Genomic DNA, 19358 nt, shown 5'->3' on the forward strand with positions numbered 1-19358 from the left:
TTGACATCTGCATTTCAGAATCAATTGTCTGCACATCAGGAGGAACGTCTCTATATCCAGCAGGGATCTCATCCATGCTTTCAAACATGCCACCAGTAGTTGAAAGATAATACCGATATTTGATTTTTAACTGACAAACCAATTTTTATGCTTATTCCTTATCCAAGGTACAAAACAGAGATGGAAGCTGTCATAACAGGCTCTTTAACCTGTACAGTGGGAATCATTTGTATTCCCAGACAGCGGTGAAGTTTTTCCTTGCAGACAGGTAGGACGCTGTCGCTGGGTACGAGCCAAGTGGTGTCGGCAATGAACAGCCTCTCCCCACCCCCACCTGGTGCACTTCTAATCACAAGCAAGCTGCAAAACCAGTTTTTGCATGCTCACAACACTCCTCTAAGAGCATTCTCCAAAGGAAATATATAGGGAGTAATTCATTCGTAAGTGTTTCGAGACAAGTGAAGTATTTATTACTTTTAAAGCACATGTGATTATTTTTTTTTTAAAAAATATATATACACAATAATAAATCATCACCACAGTGCGCAATGTCAGGTCAAGATGATAACTCATCTGCCAGTAGACCAAACAGGTGTTCGTTCTTGAGTTTGAATCTTCTGAAAATGATCCTTTATATTCAATATCATCAATTTGTTTTTATGTTTAGAAAGCAAGGTTACAGATTGCACAACACAGTAATTTACACAATTACCTTCCATGTAGGAGGAGGGAAGGGGCGGCAACTTGAGAAGCGCTTGTTAATTTCCATTATTGTCCCAAGTATTTTATTATCAATAGTATAAACACAAAGCTAAGAAAGTATACATTATGCATATGCACGTAATATAACTCATCAACTTTGTTAAATGCAAAATTTTGAGCTATTAACTCATCAACATGATTCGTTAAAAGTTCGATTCTCACTGGACGACTATTTTTACGTATAAATTTTAATGCAGTTAACTATTTTCCAAGCGTGTGACATAAATGAAAATGAATTATTGAAAACTGATCTGAAAATGGCCTCTCCCACGTATAGACAGATTACAGACAGATCAAGTGCTTGTTGCATTCAGACTTTGTAAAATTACTTCGTAAAAGAAAGCCAGTTGTAGTATTTTGCCCAAAATGTGACTAAGACAGTTACTTTTTATGGAGTGTAACTGATTTGCATAGTTTATTACTTTAAAGAGTAACGATGTTATTTGCATATAAGCTAAACCTCGTAGAACATGTAACATGCTTGAACTGAAGGCAGCCTTTCCTCGTCTTTATCCTCAAAAGTGAACATTCATTTTCAAATATTATAATAAACTCACATGAAAATAGACACGAAATTGAAAGTGAGCCTGAAAATCCACATCATCCAAAATAACCCACATTCCAAATGTATACACATAACTATTAACTTAAAAAAAAACAACTTTGAGTAAATCAATTGAACTCCTTACCATGGGCGTAGCCAGAATTTTGTTGTGACGGAGAGGGAAGGGGGGGAGGGCTGAGGCCATCTATAGTCGAAATAATATAGAATTGAATTGTTTTATTGAATTGTTTTAAGTCCACAGACCCCTCCCGACGCCCATGTTCCTTACCCGAAAACGTAACCCGAGGCACAGTTTATCGTTTCACAAAGTAACTACTTGCAGTTACTCGTTACTTTAAAATCCTGACTGAATTTGCTTTTCTGGGAGCAAATTTCTGCCAACAAACCTTCACACACATAGCTATAAATTTTTGTCAGTTTGGACATTTTCAAAAACTGCCTAGGTTAGATTCCTGGGGAGCTTAGAGAAGGAGACTCACAAGAGTGTTAGAATATGGAATAAATATAGTGCATAATTTAGATGGGGCGCGTGACGCTAAGATGACGTCACCAATTGTGTGTCCATGATCACTGCAACAAATGTAGATCCTTTTAGCTGGAATTGTTATAGAAGTTGGAAACTCCGAAGGATGGTTAGCTATTGGCACACTTTAAAGTCTAACTAACAGAATTTTGGAAAATACACTTCACACGTTTGTTGCACAGAATATATATATTATGTGTTATGAAGAAGCAAGCAGTTTGATTATGACCGAGAAATATTCATTGACATACCTTTCTACGCTGTTGGTATCCAAGTGCCCGTGAAACACTGTAATGAGTACATTAGTTTAGAGCAGGATTACATGATAAATAAAAGTATTTTCTATCCATCCTAATGTGTTCCCTTATTCTGAAAAACCAAAACTTCCGGTTTAACTTGAATGCCTCTCCTAGCTCATAATATAATTTATTTAAAGAAATGTAGAGAAGATAGAGTGCAACATGTTCTTGTCATTTACGTATTATTATTCTAATAAATAAATTTTATGACACAAACTTTTTATGCTTTCTACACTAATAAGCTAACCAGATTTCGGTTTGCAATAATCAATCATGTTTCTACCATCAATCACAATCTAAAACGTCATTAAGGACATATTGAACTAGTCTCTGGTTCAAACTATGGGTGGGTTTGAATCAGATATATTTTGAGCCTTGGCAACACTGATTGAAGTTAGGCGCGATTTGACGTTTGCACAGAATCATCTGGCATTATTGACCGTAATGTACTTAAAATGTTTTGTCAATAGCTTCATTTGTGTTGTTTATGTTGCCTTGGAGTTTGCCCGACAACAATAAAATGGAATTAACTCGTGAACATTTACATGCGATGATTTTTTACGATTTTCGACGTGGATTATCAAAACAAGAGTGCATCAAGTGCAAACTTACTTCCACATTTGGCGATGAAGCCCCATCCTTTGCCACTGTGAAACGCTGGTATAACGAATTTAATCGTGGCCACCATTCGCTCACCGACGAGATTTGCGAAGGTCGTCCAAAATCAGTTGTTGTTCAAGAAAACATTGATGCTGTGCAAAACCTAATACTGAAAGATCATCATGTGACATACTGTGAGATTGAGGCAACCATAGGCATTAGTTCCACCAGCATATATAAAATATTACATGATCATTTAGCTGTGATAAAGGTATGTTCTCGTTGGATCCCACACAATTTGACAAAACTCAAAAAGACGCTCGCGTCAATTGGTGCAAACAAATGCTCAATAAATACAATCGTGGTGCTTCAAATGACGTATATAAGATTGTAACAGGTGACGAATCATGGATATATGCATATGAGCCGGAACGTAAACAGCAGTTGACTGTATGGGTGTTTCAAGATGAACCCAATCCAACAAAAGTTGTTCGCGCTCGAAGCACATCGAAACAAATGGTCGCCTGTTTTTTCGGGAAAACTGGTCATGTGGCAACTGTGCCTTTAGAGGAACGTAGAATGGTCAACTCTGAATGGTACACAACAATTTGTTTGCCAGATGTCTTCGGTCAAATATGGAAAACAATCAAACGCCGTCAGATCATTCTTCATCAAGACAATGCCAGCTGTCACACATCTCGTCTAACAACCGACTTTATGAACAGTCAAAAAATCGAATTGATGGGTCATCCACCGTACAGTCCTGATTTGGCACCCAATGACTTCTTCTTGTTCCCGAATGTCAAGAATAAATTGCTTGGACAACGATTTTCGTCGGCGGAAGACGCCGTTGATGCGTTCAAAAACCATATTATGGAGGTGTCGCAAGAAGATTGGAAAAACTGCTATGAAAAATGGTTCGAACGAATGCAAAAGTGTATTGACCATAAAGGAGAATCTTCGAAGAACAATAAAACAGTTTTCAATGCCAAATTCCTGTTTTTTCATTGTTAGGCTCAAAATATAAATAGTGACCCTCGTATAATTGTGACCAAGCGAAGAGTGTCTTTGTTATCATCTCCCATTTTTGCCATATCAATGCTTTATTCCTGTCATCATATCAAAGTATAAATTTCCATTGTTAGTGGAAAATCAAAAGTAAGGAATGCCAGGGAAAGAGCCTACCCTGTTGATTGATTGATTGAGTTGGTGTTTAAAGTAAACTTTATGCACAGTAGGGCTAATCGGGACTGAACCTACAGTTTAAAGTGGGATCCAAACTACTATGTTCCTCCACAGGGAATTGAACCCAGGACCCCTTGATTACAAGCCAACAATGCTACAACTGCAACATCGGGGAGGCCTAAAAGGCAATAAAAGTAAAGTTCGCAGTCCATCAATTCAGAACAAAGAATTAATGAAAATCGTGTAATATTAAGTGGCATTTAGAAGAGTGATAACATGTTTGTGGAGGGGTCGGTGCTTCCCCGAGACATAATCCATTTCTCTCTCAAAACATTGAAATAAATTATCATGACTTCTGTAAAGTTAATATGAATACGTGCATATAATTTTACTCTAATCGTGGATTGGAATTACAGATTAAATTGGGATCTGAACCACTACGTGTCTCCACCAGGTATCGAACCTGAGATGACGATGTTACCGCTATGCCATCGGGGAGGCCCTGCACATTTATTGATTAGGAATTACAATGAAAAAGTATCAAGCGATTTTAAACTGACAACATGCCATCCCTCGTGGCTGAGAGGTTAGCACATTGCGCTATGATGGCAGGGGTCCATGTTCGAATCCTGGCCTGGGCATGGATGTTTGTGAGTGTTCATTCATCAATTTCATGTAATCATCACTCACCCCATCTTTGAAAAACAGCGAAAAGTGGCACAAAAAGCGAAATAAATTATAGAAAATCAATAAATAATTAACTTACAACATAACTGGTTTAAAATTACATCTTTACAAATTAGGCACGACGGCACATATAAACAAGTTTATATTGAGGTTTGTATGTGCAGAAACATATGCAATTATCATCATTTGATGTACAGAGTAAACATCTTTAAAATATAGTTACTGGAAACAAATTGTGTCCCCTCCCTCCCCCGAACAGTCAAATCCTCATGTGTAGCTTTGGGCCTATAGCAATAGCAGTCTACATATTAAAACGTCAATAAACCCCACCCTTTGCTCCTTAGGAAAGACACTGATTATAGAAAGCAATGAATGTATAATATTATGTTACAGATCATGCCAAAAAATCTGTTTAGCCTTCATGTATACAAATTATTTGCATTTATCTAGCTATGTGCACAAGCAATTAGAATGAGTGATAAAAATTCAAGTCCAACCAGTGACTTGTTTCATTGCTTTAGGGAGTCAGTCATTTTTCGTTTTCTACAATGTGTATTTCAGAGTAGGTAAAAGGTAAAGGTAAAGGTAAAGTGCTCCCCTGTGCATAGCACCACGCCATGAAGGCGTATAGGGGGTGTGGGGGTAACGCCCCACACTTCCTTGATATGCAAACAAAACTTGATGTGTGTTTGTGCTTGTGGGAACATTATTACCTCAGTGTAAATGTGGAAGATTTTGACAGTAGCCATAAGTTGAACATATTTTAAGAATTTGAATAATATTTTTATCCTTCTATTCAACACACTGCACAGATTGCAATAAAAAAAGAACAAGAAGTAATATTTGCAAGTTTTCATATATCTTTCTTTACTCCTAGGTCAATAATCTGTGCTAATAAAAATCGCACTTCTGAAAATTGAATTAAATAGGGAGAAAGGGAGAATTCAAACTGAGAAATTATATCACCACTATTCACATGAAAGCGTATATAGAGTGAGATGGGTGAAAATGTTAATAAAGCCACTAACCTTGCAATTCCCTTGCTTTTTTCAAACCCTTTGCCAGGTTCTTTGTTTGTTTTTGTTATCACTTTAGTCAAAACACGTTGATGTTTTTAAAAATGCATCTATAGTTTGGAACTCGGGAAGACTGGCCCTCTATTTAATTGATATAATTGTATTAATTGATAATGCTAATTTAGCCTCAATCAGAAACGAACTGTAAATGCAGTGTGCATCGGCACGATATTTCATATGATAGTTACTATACACATATCCCCCTTGCAGACATAACATGCAATACATCTGAAACACCTTTCCATTTCCTTCCCACAACCTTTGCAGTTGGGGTTTGTGACCTCCATGCAGGGCGATTCCTGGTGTAACGTAACAGGCAGGTAGAACCACCTGACGTGGCTCGTCGCCAGCGACAGCCTTGCAACGACAGCTGCTGGAAGGAGAAGCTTCCCTCCCCATCATCCGGGAATTAGAATGGTTCCCACTGTACATTGTGGATAGGGATTTTATTGGCCTGAGCTGTGCATATTGTCACCTGTGTACACAGGATCACTTTTTAGCAGATTACATAATACAACATGTTAAAATGATATTTAGAAACCACTGATGTAGCTCGTAAGAGGATCTCTCTCTCACCCACAGCTGATGCACTGAGAAAAATTAATATTGTAACATTTAATGTGAACTTAAAATTGATGAATTTAATTTTCGTTATTTGACTTTTCTCCTAGATGTGCTTCTCAATATCAACAATATGAGCATTCCTATAGAATTTTTTTCTCAAGCATTGCTAAAACCATGCTTGCTGCTTCTTAGTGACCACAAACACTTTCCTTTTGCATCAATTTCTGAATGAGTTTGACTACTGCGCTATGAACAATTGGCCAGCCACCTCTCAGTATGTCTGCAATTGAAGAGATCTGCAACTTTCCTTGAACTGTCCACCACAATGTAAGGTAGCATCAATGTGCTCTTTGATCAATGGCATATTGGTTCACTGCGTAACTAGAAACAAACATTAATGAATAGCATGCACATAACAATGGCTGTCTTTATCCTTAACATTGAGTAAATTTAAAATGATTAAAGACATTGTTAAATGCATTTCATCATTCTCTTTGCCAGAAAATTTCACTTCATTTTGGTGTTTCATTTCCCCTATTCTCATTTGAAGAAGTTAAGTTGAATTCAAGATATTAGATTTGGATGATGGAAGTGGTTTTCCAGTTACTTCATATGGTTCCATTCATGTACAGTGATAGCTGATGAAATGATATGGGTGGTTCCACACTTTTGGATCACACTGAATTTGTAATCAAGTTTGGGTTTATTTTAGAGTTACTCTGAGTGAATCAGAATGAATATATTGTTTTATGCATGTTGAAGAATTCTGTAATGCTGTAATGCAGTTTGGCACAGAAATTTCCGACAATGCCTTGACCTCGTCCTGAAATTGAATTTGCCACAGGGATCATCTCACAAGGGAAGTTTCGTAGGAACGGGGAAAATTTCAGGGAGAAACACCTGTTGTGTGAGGAGGGGCATAGGGATGTGGTTGTATGTGTGTACACAAAACTGTATTTTGAGGTCAGATGGATTTTTTGACATTCATAGGGAAATTTCAGTCAGTCAGAATCACTGCAGCTGCACGATTTGTGCAGTATCTTATTTCCGTTTCCTTCTGTGGTGTACTCCGCAGCATCCCAAGTTCAGCAGTGAATGCATAGTTTGCTTCTGAAAGACTTTATGCTTAAGATAGAACTTGTATTATTTTGTAATCACTGAATTGCAAAATAACATGAGAGCGGAAGGATTCCTTGATTAAGCACAATGGAAGTGAGAGGCTGTTTCATGTACACTTTATGCACATAAAGGCTAATCGGGACTGGACCTAAAGTTTGTTGAATCCGGACCACTGTGGTGCCTCCACCAGGTATCAATCCCGGGACCGCTTAATTACAAGGTGGCGACATTACCACTACGCCGTCGGAGAGGCCCGAGAACAAGAACAAAGTGAGTGTTAGAAACCGGCAACTTTCTGTCGTCGAAGGCTTCGTGAAGCTTAAGAGAAGGAAAGAAGACAATGTGCAAATCACACTTCAAACTGTGGAAGCCTTTGCTAAAGCAATCATTCCATTAGAGTGAATGGGGGGGGGGGGACTGCTGTCTTTCTATTTAGAAGGTGTTTTTTTTTTATAAATATGGGAAGTGTGGTGAGTGAATACTGTGAACTTTTACTATGCACCATCTGTGCGTGGAAAATCATCAATGTTATTGTAAACTGAAAAGTGAATTTAAGTAAACAATTTTTGAAAATTTTATTTTGTGAGAGTGAAAAGGTTTGAAATATGATTGTGTTCAAAGATTTGGGTGATATCCATCAATAAGCATTTCATATTTAGTGAAATAGTTTTCCAAATGCAAGAAATTTAGTCAGTTCTCACAAAGGTAAGCCTTCGATTGATTGATTTTTGTCATTAAAACTATTTGCCTTAATTTTCCATAACTAAGGCAATGTGAAAATCTTATGCATAGAAGAAACCCTAAAAATGCATGTAATTTTCAATTAATATCACCGAATTTTGCTTTAAATAACACTGAATTGTAGTAATAAATAACCTCAAAATTTAGGAAAAAATAAAAAGAAAAATTCGCGTCCCTAGTTATAACATGTAATATATTTAAAAAATTTCCATTCTTGAGAAATCAGCATATAATTTCACTGGTCATGTGAACTGCCAGAACCTTAAAATTATGTTTTCTTTTCTATTTTGCACTGTGTATGTAATATCCTGTCTTTTTATAATAAAACACTACGTATGATTGTATTTTTTATTTTATTGTGAGTACTTCAAAAGATTGGTGTTGAAACACAGTTCTAGTGTTGAAACACAGTTCTAGTGTTGAAACACAGTTCTAAGTATTCATCACAATGAAGAACCTTATAAATCCCAACATTAAAGTTCCATATATTATTTGCATATTATGTTTCACATCAAGGAGAATACTTTTAATTGCTTAATTATAAACATAGATTTTAACCATGAAGATACTTAATATACATGTGAGACTTCATAGCAGAAGACAATGCAAATGGAAAAAATGTGACTTGCACACAAGAAGAAAGTGCAGCATGATACAAAGAACTTCCAGTTTTATCTTCCTATAGCATTCATGTGTAGTTTCTGAATATATATTTCAACGACATTAATGAATACTTTACTTTAGCCTCAGATTTATTGAATATAATTAGGACAGAGTGTAAGAGACTACTTCCAATAATCTTATATTACCCCCCCCCTTTTTTGATCATGATGGTACAACACTGTAACAATTATACATGTTCAGAACATTTATACATACTGAAATATATGTTTTCCGCATCAACTATAATAAATCAGGGTGGCTAATTATGCGTGAATTCTATGTAAAAAATTGCAACTTCTGTAAATCCGAAATAATTCATACATTTACAAATACCACGAGGTAAGTTTTTCACAGTTTAACTTTTATTTTTATCGAGGAAGGATCGAAATGAAAGCTGCATCGAAGATATAATAGAAATCTCTCTCAGTACGTTTATTTGTTAGTGCCCTTTGCAGAACAATCTATCTGACAGACAGATTATTGCAAGATATGAAGTTCATTGTGTAATTTTGAGTTTGAAATACTTACACAATTAACAACTTTCCATAGAATAGTATATTTCTGTTTGTACATGTATTTGAAGCCTGAGTATGTGAAATGGCAAATGTAAACTCTACATCTTAAATTGAATATATTAAATAATATATATACCATACCTTTCCTTTGAATTAAATTAGAATTTATGGATTCAATGGAATCACACAGAACCATTATTTTGTTAATATATGTGTGTGTGTTTGTGTGGTGCTGATGAAAGGCGGTAATGCAAAATGTTGAAATAGGCATAGCATCTGTTTGTACCTTTGAATTTTTGGAAAGTTTGCCTTGAAAACTAGTAATTATGATTTAATTTTATCATATCTTAGAGTGGTCACTCTGTATATCGATCTAGTAGAGTTCCTCTTTATCAGTTTTTATCCAAGATCTGCACCAGTAGGTTTTCTTTTTTTTGCCAATACTGTATCTTTCGGAATTTTCATTTACTCAGATATTGTTCCGAGATAAATGTTATTTCTGCTACATGAGCTTTGAAGTGTATGATTAGTATTAATCAATAGTAATTTCATTCTGCCTATATTGTGAAAGGGGGAGTCCCATATTAGATGCATACATTTTACATAAACTATTTTCTGAATATCACTCCTGTTCTTCAATTCTGTACCCTAAACATTTGTTTTCAAAGGCAAAACGATCTGTTCCTGAAATCAGACAAATGCAGTGCATTTCCTATTCAAAGAACAAGATTGCTAATGGAATGGGGTGGAGGAGTGAGTCATTTTTCAGTCAGTGTATGACGATTTTTGGACTATGCACTCAGAAATATAGTCCATTATTCGTCCTAAGTCTCCATCGAACACAAAAGGTGTGATTGTTTGAGGTATACGTGTCTGCAGTGAATTCACGAAGTGTATCGTTCACATAGTGTTGCAAAAATTTGGCAAATGGCAGATCTGCATAGGCAGCATTAACCTCTGATTCTTGTGATTCTTGCAAGATGGTGTTTAACATTTGGGACATTTGTTCTTTTATTTTTTAAAAAAAAAATATTTTGAGTTGTCATGATAGGCAAGCATGTAACGTTTTTTCTACAATGATATGTCATTGTTAAATCTTTAGGCAATCTTTAGGCGACAATTGTTTGAAAACAAATTTGCAATTATCGCGCCCCCAACGTTGGCCAAGTTGGCTCACAGCAACGCGCGCCATGGGACGTTTGAAACAACGCTAGGGTTGGGCTGCAAGAGGTCGGTGTAAAAAGATGGATATGCGAGAATGCGCATCTGTTTGAGCGGCGTGTAATGTGCAAAATTCTGCACGAAACCAGCTGAATATTGTTGATTTGGAAGTGTTCAGCCTGACAGGTACCATTTGCAAGACATCCAGGAGATGTTAGACCTGCGAGGTAGGTGGGTGTCACCTTAGGATGATGAAAGATTCAGTGCTGCTTCAAACAAACTACGTGTTGCTTGGAGTTTTACTTATATGCTGCAAGGAAGCATTGTGAATTTTCATCGGCGTTGATAATACATGAAGTATCACGTAAACATAGTGTTGTACGTAATCATGTCTAGCTCAAACAAAAGGAATTAATAGAGACTTGTCATGATCGTCGTATTGATTTTTTCAGGTTAATAGTCACGAAATTTCATTCAATTGTGTAAAATTATTGCTTATCTGAGAATACACATGTGGTGGCTTCTCAAGCCAGCATGCACAGGGTATAGTAGTCATTTTGTCATGGCCATGTCAAGCCCAACAGGGCTTGGGTATGGTAATCTTATGGAGCTCATACCGTGTAAGTCAAGTGCACTCGAATTTCTCTAGTATCGGAGTATCATGATAAATACTTCCCGTGAAAATAAGAGTTTGATGCTTATGTGTGCATATTATGCTTAAATCCATCCTTTGATATTAAATTGGATCTGTAGTAATTCGGTAGCTCTGATTTAGGATTGCAGGAAGTAAATTTTAATTGCACAGTATTTAATGTCAACAGTAAATTTTCAAGTTTTCCGTGAGGTGTTAAGTACAGGGTATTCCATGTTTATGTTACCTTGAACATATTTTGCATACTGTATATACGGGTACAAATATTCTTTTGTTATAGCAAGGAATTCAAAACATATTATTCCAATCTTTTATTGTAGATAGTTTCTCAATAATACAACTGTCATATACTTAATAAAGAGTTTATAATCAACATATATTATTTTTGTGCATACATGTTTGTGATTTTCCATATATAAAATAATCTATTCAAAGTGTTTATGTGTATTGCATGAACTAATCGTGTATTTCCTTACATATACAAGGGGGGGGGGTCTCTCATTAGTACACTGAGTTTTGTCGCCATTTATTCTAGCCTAGCTGAAAGTTGAATCTGCTGCATAACTTGCAAGGGGAACTGCATATCAGATCAATATTGTCAAAATTATAAATATACATATTTACCCTGTTTGAAGACCACATTTTAGTTTTCATAATGGTAACAATTAAGGGTGGGATTGCTGTTGTACAGTGGGATCCATGACTAATACTGTGCAAATTGTCCATCACCATGTTCGTGCACTTTATTTGACCCAATAAGAGCTTCAAGAATTAAAAGAACACTCAAAACAAGCTGTTGACAACTTCTGCACCAGCATACATAAAAAATCCATCGCTTAAAAACACACAGAATGCAAGAGAAAAATGAATGAAAATAGTCATGGACAATTTGCACGGTAATACTCATGGATCCCACTGTACCATATCATTAGTATCAGTGCGGCTCTGATTGCATACTTAACTAGGGGTAATTAATAATAATTACTGTAACTAATTATCACTTATTTAATTTGGCGTTAGTGTGTTCAGTTAAAACAACATCAGTCCTAAAGTGTTGTAATATAGTCACGTTTGTCTTTTATTTTTTAAGGGAAAATTTGGTTGTGGTAATCCTTTGAGTTTTGTCATATACTGTAGTACCTGTCAGCATTCCTAGCTACCGAGACCCATGCTTTGAAGCATGGTAAGTGCAATAGTGTTCAAGAGTTCGGCATGTTTTCACTGTCACTGACTGACAGCCTGTCAACCAAGGAGTGTGAGTACATGGACACTTTAGTTCTTTGTTTGATGCCAAGAACCAAAAGGGTTCTTGGAACTCTTCATCCAACTGAGTTCCTTCTAGAAGCAGCAGAACACTCGAGAACTGGTATTCTGTGATTACATATTCATATCCTAATTGTGATCCGTACTTGTCTGTTTGAAGCATACTAAAGATTTTGTAGTTTTCTGAATCTTTTGTTCCTTGACTTAAGCAATAAAGACTTATACATTTGTTGAAGATTAGGCACACACAGGAGATGTACTACGTAGAGTACCAATGCAATGGCATACCATGCCAATGCTCTAACCACTGAGCTACCGAGCCAGACTGGCTTTCCCTGATTCCTCGCTATTGCAATTTTACCTGTGTGGAATCAGGCGAGGCCAGGCCAGGTCGGTAGCTCAGTGGTTATAGCAATGGCATGGTATGCCAGAGTCCCAGGTTCAAGTCCTGGTCGAGCCTGCATTTTTCACTGAAAATTTCTACGTTATACAATTGCGTTTGATGAATGGTTCCCAGTTTATACGTCATCATTTCTTCCTCTGCTTTTACTGGGGAATTTACCATATGTCACTGTTCAGCATGTTAAGAACAATTTTTACAGAAAACAAAGGCATTAAACCCCATCAATTGACTCCTTTACTTCAAAGTTGTGAATCCCCACACCAAAAAGGGGCAAGATTCAATGGATTCTTAGTTTCAGCATTCACGTTCAGTAATAAGTCTGGAGTTGCACCTGTCCAATTTTGACTTTCAGAGCTAAAGCTCCATGTTCTTGCACCTACACTGAGCTATAAATCTAGGTTCATCTCTTCATAAAATACAGCACACCTTTCTTTTATACGAATTTTTATAACATTTATATGCATCAGAAAGCTACACATTAAAAGTAGCTTCTCTACAGCTACAGCTAATCTTCCTAAAATGTAGCTTTGTTGCAGATACATCTACGTTTACCAAAAAATACACTTTGTTCTATGTGATAATGGCCGCTTTACTACTTTTGCATAAGAAATAAACCAACCATGTGGATAATCAAAATAAACGCTTAGCACTTGTACTTACTACCGTGCGTCCATTTCGATCTGCAGCCGAGAGATCGGGAGAAGCGTGGCGGGCGGCGCTGACGGAGATGCCGACATTTGCGGCCTGAAATGCCCGCTTATTTTTATGGACATATGCAGACATTTATATAAATATTGCAAAACGAGCACTAACCTGTGTTATAAGAGTATGGTTTTAATTTTAGTAGCTTAGTGACTGTATGTGCCGATGATTTTGACACGCCCACCTCTTGTGAAACACGGTGTAGAGGTTTGTTTGGAGAACGTTCTAACGCTGCACCAATATCATCGAGTTTTGCTTCGGTTAGAATCCGTCGTTTTTGCTTAGGTGTTTTAAAATTTAACGATACAGTTTCTCGTAATTTAAGGACAAGATGTCTAACCGTATCTCTGTGTGGAGTTGAAACGCATGGGAATTTCTGTACAAATTACCTACACACGTCTTGACACGAGTTTGTTTTCACGTACGTGTCATACATAAAAATTCTTTGTTCTAACGTGAATCTTGCGGCTGACATTCCAATCGTCTCACTAACACGTCACACATACACACTACAATAACACAAACAAGTAACTGCAAGTAACCAAGAATAACACTCTTGCGCACAGTACGAAATTAACACGCTCTTGGTTTACATTGCTCGCCACTATATTTACAACTCTGTCTTCATCTAGTCGCGAAGGAACAAAAAACTCGAGCTCGGATATTTCGGATTGCAAGGAAGCTCACGAAAACCATTCACTTTTATCGGTTTCGTCTGCAGTGTAATCCTGATACAGTGTTGCACATTCGAAACCTCCAAACGATTCCCATGGCCACAAAACTCTTTCAAGGATATAAACTTAAACAGGACGTTACTGGTCAAAACTATGATTAAAATGCTTTATTATCTGTGGCTCTTAACATCGTTTCTATAGCGTATTTATTTGTGTATATAAGAGCAGAACTTAAATGAATTACAGAATAACTTTTGCGTGTTATAACACAGGTTAGTGCTCGTTTTGCAATATTTATATAAATGTCTGCATATGTCTATAAAAATAAGCGGGCATTACAGGCCGCAAATGTCGGCATCTCCGTCAGCGCCGCCCGCCACGCTTCTCCCGATCTCTCGGCTGCAGATCGAAATGGACGCACGGTAGAATGTAGGTTCCTTTATTATTAACATGAGACCTTCAATGGCAACATACATCAAATCAAAATATTAATGTACGTTGATAATATCTTCAAAATGATTTTCTTTTCACTTATTTATACAAAGAATTGCATTGAATACAGTTGCATTTTTTTTCTCAACCTGTGGTGCAACAGCCCGTAAGGTCCAGGGTCTACCTGATGACTGCCTGCCTCACTACCATATCCCTCAGCAGAGGTGTTCAATCATCCAACCAGTTATGCAATGTTGTGTGGTTAGCACTACAAACCCCCCGTTGCTGTTGTAGGTCTCCATGACTGGATTATGCTACTCATTCATAGCTCCCCAATTTTCCCACAATGGTAGGTGGCCATGGTCCCATGCACTGGCCAAAATCTCATGAGAAAAGTTGTTACACTTATCCAGGAAACTTGAACCAGCGTTCTTTCCCTACCCTGAGCTCAAAGCCTGATATCTTAGAACACACGTACACAGTGCGGGACAATTGTATTTGGTAGTAGCTAATAACAAAAGAGTTTCCTGAAGCTTATGCAGATGGCTATTTTTAAGATTGCCCAGAAAAACATGTGATACTTATGGATTTATAATCATTGCACTAAACTGAGACATTTTTTGTTAAAAAAAAATATGTCACACTAATATTTTAAATATTAGAATACTTTATCCAGAATGTTGAACTCAGGCAGGTGGGTACCAAAATAAGGAGCATGTACAGGCATGTTGAGAACTCAGATAACCTGAAATATGTGATGCTTCATTTTCCAATTGTCGAATTTTTTTTAAAAAAAAAATTCCCTTTACAATGACTTTTTCTAATTTTACCAGTAAATATGTAGAGAATATTTATAGAAGCAATTTGTAGTTTCTATGGCATTCATGTTTACAAGGAATTACTATCTTGAAAGCATTGTAAGCAAAGAGAAGAGTGAATGGAAACGTGTATTTATGCCTAATAAATTTTATTGGAGTGGACATTGTGTGGCTGAAAATGTCAGGGAAATACAACACCTAAAACACTTTCTGAATTATTTGAGGCATCCCCCAATTCTGACTACTGTGAATGAATTACTCTTACAAATGTTCAACCCCAAGACTGGTTCCCAGCCTGCAAGAGACTAATGATGTGTGGTCATGTAAGACCAGGAGTCGACTTTGAGCACTGAGAGTGAAGGTGAGGCCTAAATGGAGTTCAGAGGATGAGGCTATGTGAGGCTGCAGGTTGACCTTGAGCTTTGACACTGTGCAGTGGCAGCCCTTAGTCAAATTGGCATCTCTGGTCACATCACAAGTAGATATGGATGTGGTAACTCTTGTTTACCCTGCAAAAGAAAAAAAAAGAATTAGTGAATGTAAATGTGAGAGTGAATGACAACATAATGTCACACTATTGATATGCACAAAGCTTTATTGCCAACCTAATGAAAATTACATAAAAAATATGAATATTTATTGACTAAATGGTAAAATATATTATGTATTCATTCTTGAAGGAATAATATACATTAAATTTGGCACACACAGGAGATGTACTACATAGAACTTTAAGCAAGAAATGGAGGAATGACTTGATTCCACACAGGTGAAACAGTGGAAGCGAAAAATCAGGCGAACCCAGGCCGACTCTATAGCTTCATGTTAAAGCAATGGCAGAGAACGTTAGAGACCTGGGCTGGAGTTCTGGTTGAGTATGCATTTTTTGCTGAAAGTTCTACATATTAATATAAATGTATTTACCTTTTCATGAGTACATCACAATCAACAGTTTATTCTACTCTCCTTTCTTTTCATTGATTTCAACATGTCAATCATTCTCATTATTTACTCTGAAAGCTAAACTACATTTGTATCATTTTTTTTCAGTTACCTGATCAAGAACTATGTGGAAGAATAGGTACAAGATTTCCCAAGGTCAATTCCACATTTGCCAGTGTCTGCAAGAAACTTAAGAGAACAAGAGCAGACCAAAGTACAGAATGCATCAGGAGAGAAGAGAAATTTGAGGTTGAACCTGCATCAAAAACACTTGCAAGCAAGACACATGTTGTTGGTTCCAAGCCTAAAAACAGAAGAAAGCGATGTATAGGTCCCATTTGCAACAACACTTTCTCTGACAAAAAAGACTTAATATCACATAAACATCATATGCTTTTTAATGATTCAGATTCCATGAAAACTCTTGTCCATGAAGCTGAGCATAATAGAGTGTTCCCAGAAAACAGAAACCTCTCAGTTGTTCAATTTGAAACAAGGATTTTGCCCGCAAAGGAGATCTTAGTGTACAAATGAATGTACACTCAAAACAGATGCCTTTCAATTGTTTAATTTGCAACAATGAGTTTTCCCGTCAAGTTTATCTTAATGCCCATTCGAAGGGTCACACTGGAGAGAAGCCTTACAATTGTTCTATTTGTAACAAAGGTTTTGCCTGTAAAGATCATCTTAATCAGCATGTGCGGGTCCATAAATATGTAACCAAAAGCCATAAAATTCCTTTTCATAAACAATTAGGAGAGAAACCTTTCAATTGTTCAATTTTCAACAAAGATTTTGCAAATAAGTACCATCTTATTGACCATGTGAGAGTTCACACTCGATGCCCTTTAATTGTTCAATTTCCAATACATATTTTGCCCGTAAGGGAGATCTTAGTATACATATGAATGTTCACTCAAATGAGAAGCCTTGGAATTGTTCAATTTGCAACAAAGATTTTGCCTTTAAATATCATCGTTATAGGCATGTGAGGGTTCACACTGGAGAGAAGTCTTTCAATTGTTCAATTTGCAATAAAAATTTTGTCTCTAAATTGGTTCTTAGTGTACATACTACTTTCCACTCAAGAGAGAAGCTTTTCCATTGTTCAATTTGCAACAAAAGTTTTACCCATAGAGAGCATCTTAATGTGCATGTGAGGGGTCACACTGGAGAGAAGCCTTTCAATTGTTCAATTTGCAATAAATATTTTGCACATAAATATAATCTTACTGAGCATGTGAGGGGTTACACTGAAGAGTAGTCTTTCAATTGTTCAATTTGCAACAAAGGTTTTGCCTGTAAACTTAATCTTAATGCACATGTGAGGGATCACACTGGAGAGAAGCATTTCAATTGTTCAATTTGCAACAAAGATTTTGCATATAAATATCATCTTACTGAGCATATGAGGGGTCACACTGGACCTAAGCCCTTCATTTGTTCAATTTGCAATAAAAGTTCTGTCCGTAAAGGAGTTCTTATTGTACATGTGACTCTTTACTCAACAGAGAAGCCTTTTAATTGTCAATTTGCAACAATGGCTTTGCCTGTAAAAATCATCTTAGTGTACATATGACTGTTCATACTAAAGAGAAGCTTTTCAATTGTACAATTTGCAAGATAGATTTTGCCCGTAAAGTTGATCTTAATGCGCATGTGAGGGTTCACAATGAAGAGAATCCTTTCAATTGTTCAATTTGCAACAAAGGTTTTGCCATAAAGATCATGTTATTCAGCATGTGAGGGTTCACACTAAAGAGAAGCCTTTCAATTGTTAAACTTGCAATAAATATTTTGCCCAAAAAGGAGATCTTAGTGTACATATGAAGAATGTTCACTCAAATGAGAAGCCTTTCAATTGTTCAATTTACAACAAAGATTTTGCCCACAAGGTTCACCATATTTATCATGTGTAGGTTCACACTAAAGAGAATCTTTTTGAATTTTTTAATTAGCAATAAATATTTTGCACGTGGAAGAGACATATGAATGTTCACGAAAAGAGTAGCGTTTTAATTGTTCAATTTGCAACAATGGTTTTGCTCCTAAGGCCAACTTTATGTGCACGTGAGCATTCACAGTACAGAAAAGCTTTTCCATTCTTGAATTTGCTAAGATGTTTTGTCTGGAGGTGTACACTTAATGTACACATGAAGCTTGACAGTGTAGAGTAATATTTAAAGTGTTCAATTTGCAACAAAGGTTTGGGGATTGAAAGACTTCTTAATTTGAATATGTGCATTCATGCTAAAGAGAAGAGTTTAAATTGTTCAATTTGTAACAGTTATTTTGGCTGGTAAGATAAGTTTAATATAATAAACATATGAGGATGTTTCGTCTCTAGAAACTGAATTTGTGTCAAGATTTTCCTGTAAAAATAACTTCTGAGTACATATGGGGACACACACACATGAAACAGTAATCGTTTAAATTGAATGAAATATTTTCTCTGCAAACATAAAGTTATTATGCATATGAGGAGATTACACACCAAACAGAAGTCATGTAGGAAGTATTGCACGCTGGAAGTATTGATTTGTGTTGAATTTTTATAAATCATACCATCAGTGTTTGTAAATGGATTTCCAAATAGCAATCTCTTGACTCTGTGCACATCTTACATGCTTTAGGATCTTGACATCTGCATTATCAGAATCAATTGTCTGCACATCAGGAGGAATGTCTCTATATCCAGCAGGGATTTCAACCATGCTTTCAAACATGCCACCAGTAGTTGAAAGATAATACCGATATTTCCTTTTTAACAGAGCAAACCGTTTCTTATGCCTATTCCATATCAGCAGGCACTTTCTCCTGAACATTGTGACCATTGTGGATAGAGATTTTATTGGCCTGAGCTTTGTACATTGTCTCCTATGTACACATAATCATATTTCAGCAGATTACATAATACAACATGTTAAAATTATATTTAAAATCCACTGATATAGCTCGTAAAAAGATGTTTCTCTCACTGAGAAAAAATAATCTTGTAACATTTAGTGTGAA

General features: G+C 36.4%; 1 protein-coding gene across 1 annotated transcript in view; it reads left to right on the forward strand.

The window, feature by feature from the left end:
• LOC145999494 (uncharacterized) overlaps window positions 1–16713 on the forward strand; it is a 168857-nt gene extending 152144 nt beyond the window's left edge. Inside the window, exon 4 of the mRNA XM_083136458.1 lies at window positions 16455–16713. Coding sequence (XP_082992584.1) covers window positions 16455–16485 — 31 coding nt within the window. The 3' untranslated portion in view covers window positions 16486–16713. The remainder of the gene's footprint in view (window positions 1–16454) is intronic.
• Window positions 16714–19358: the final 2645 nt, after the last annotated feature.

This window comes from Lepisma saccharinum, chromosome 15 (assembly GCF_977018435.1).
Source record: "Lepisma saccharinum chromosome 15, izLepSacc3.1, whole genome shotgun sequence".
Lineage (NCBI taxonomy): Eukaryota > Metazoa > Arthropoda > Insecta > Zygentoma > Lepismatidae > Lepisma > Lepisma saccharinum.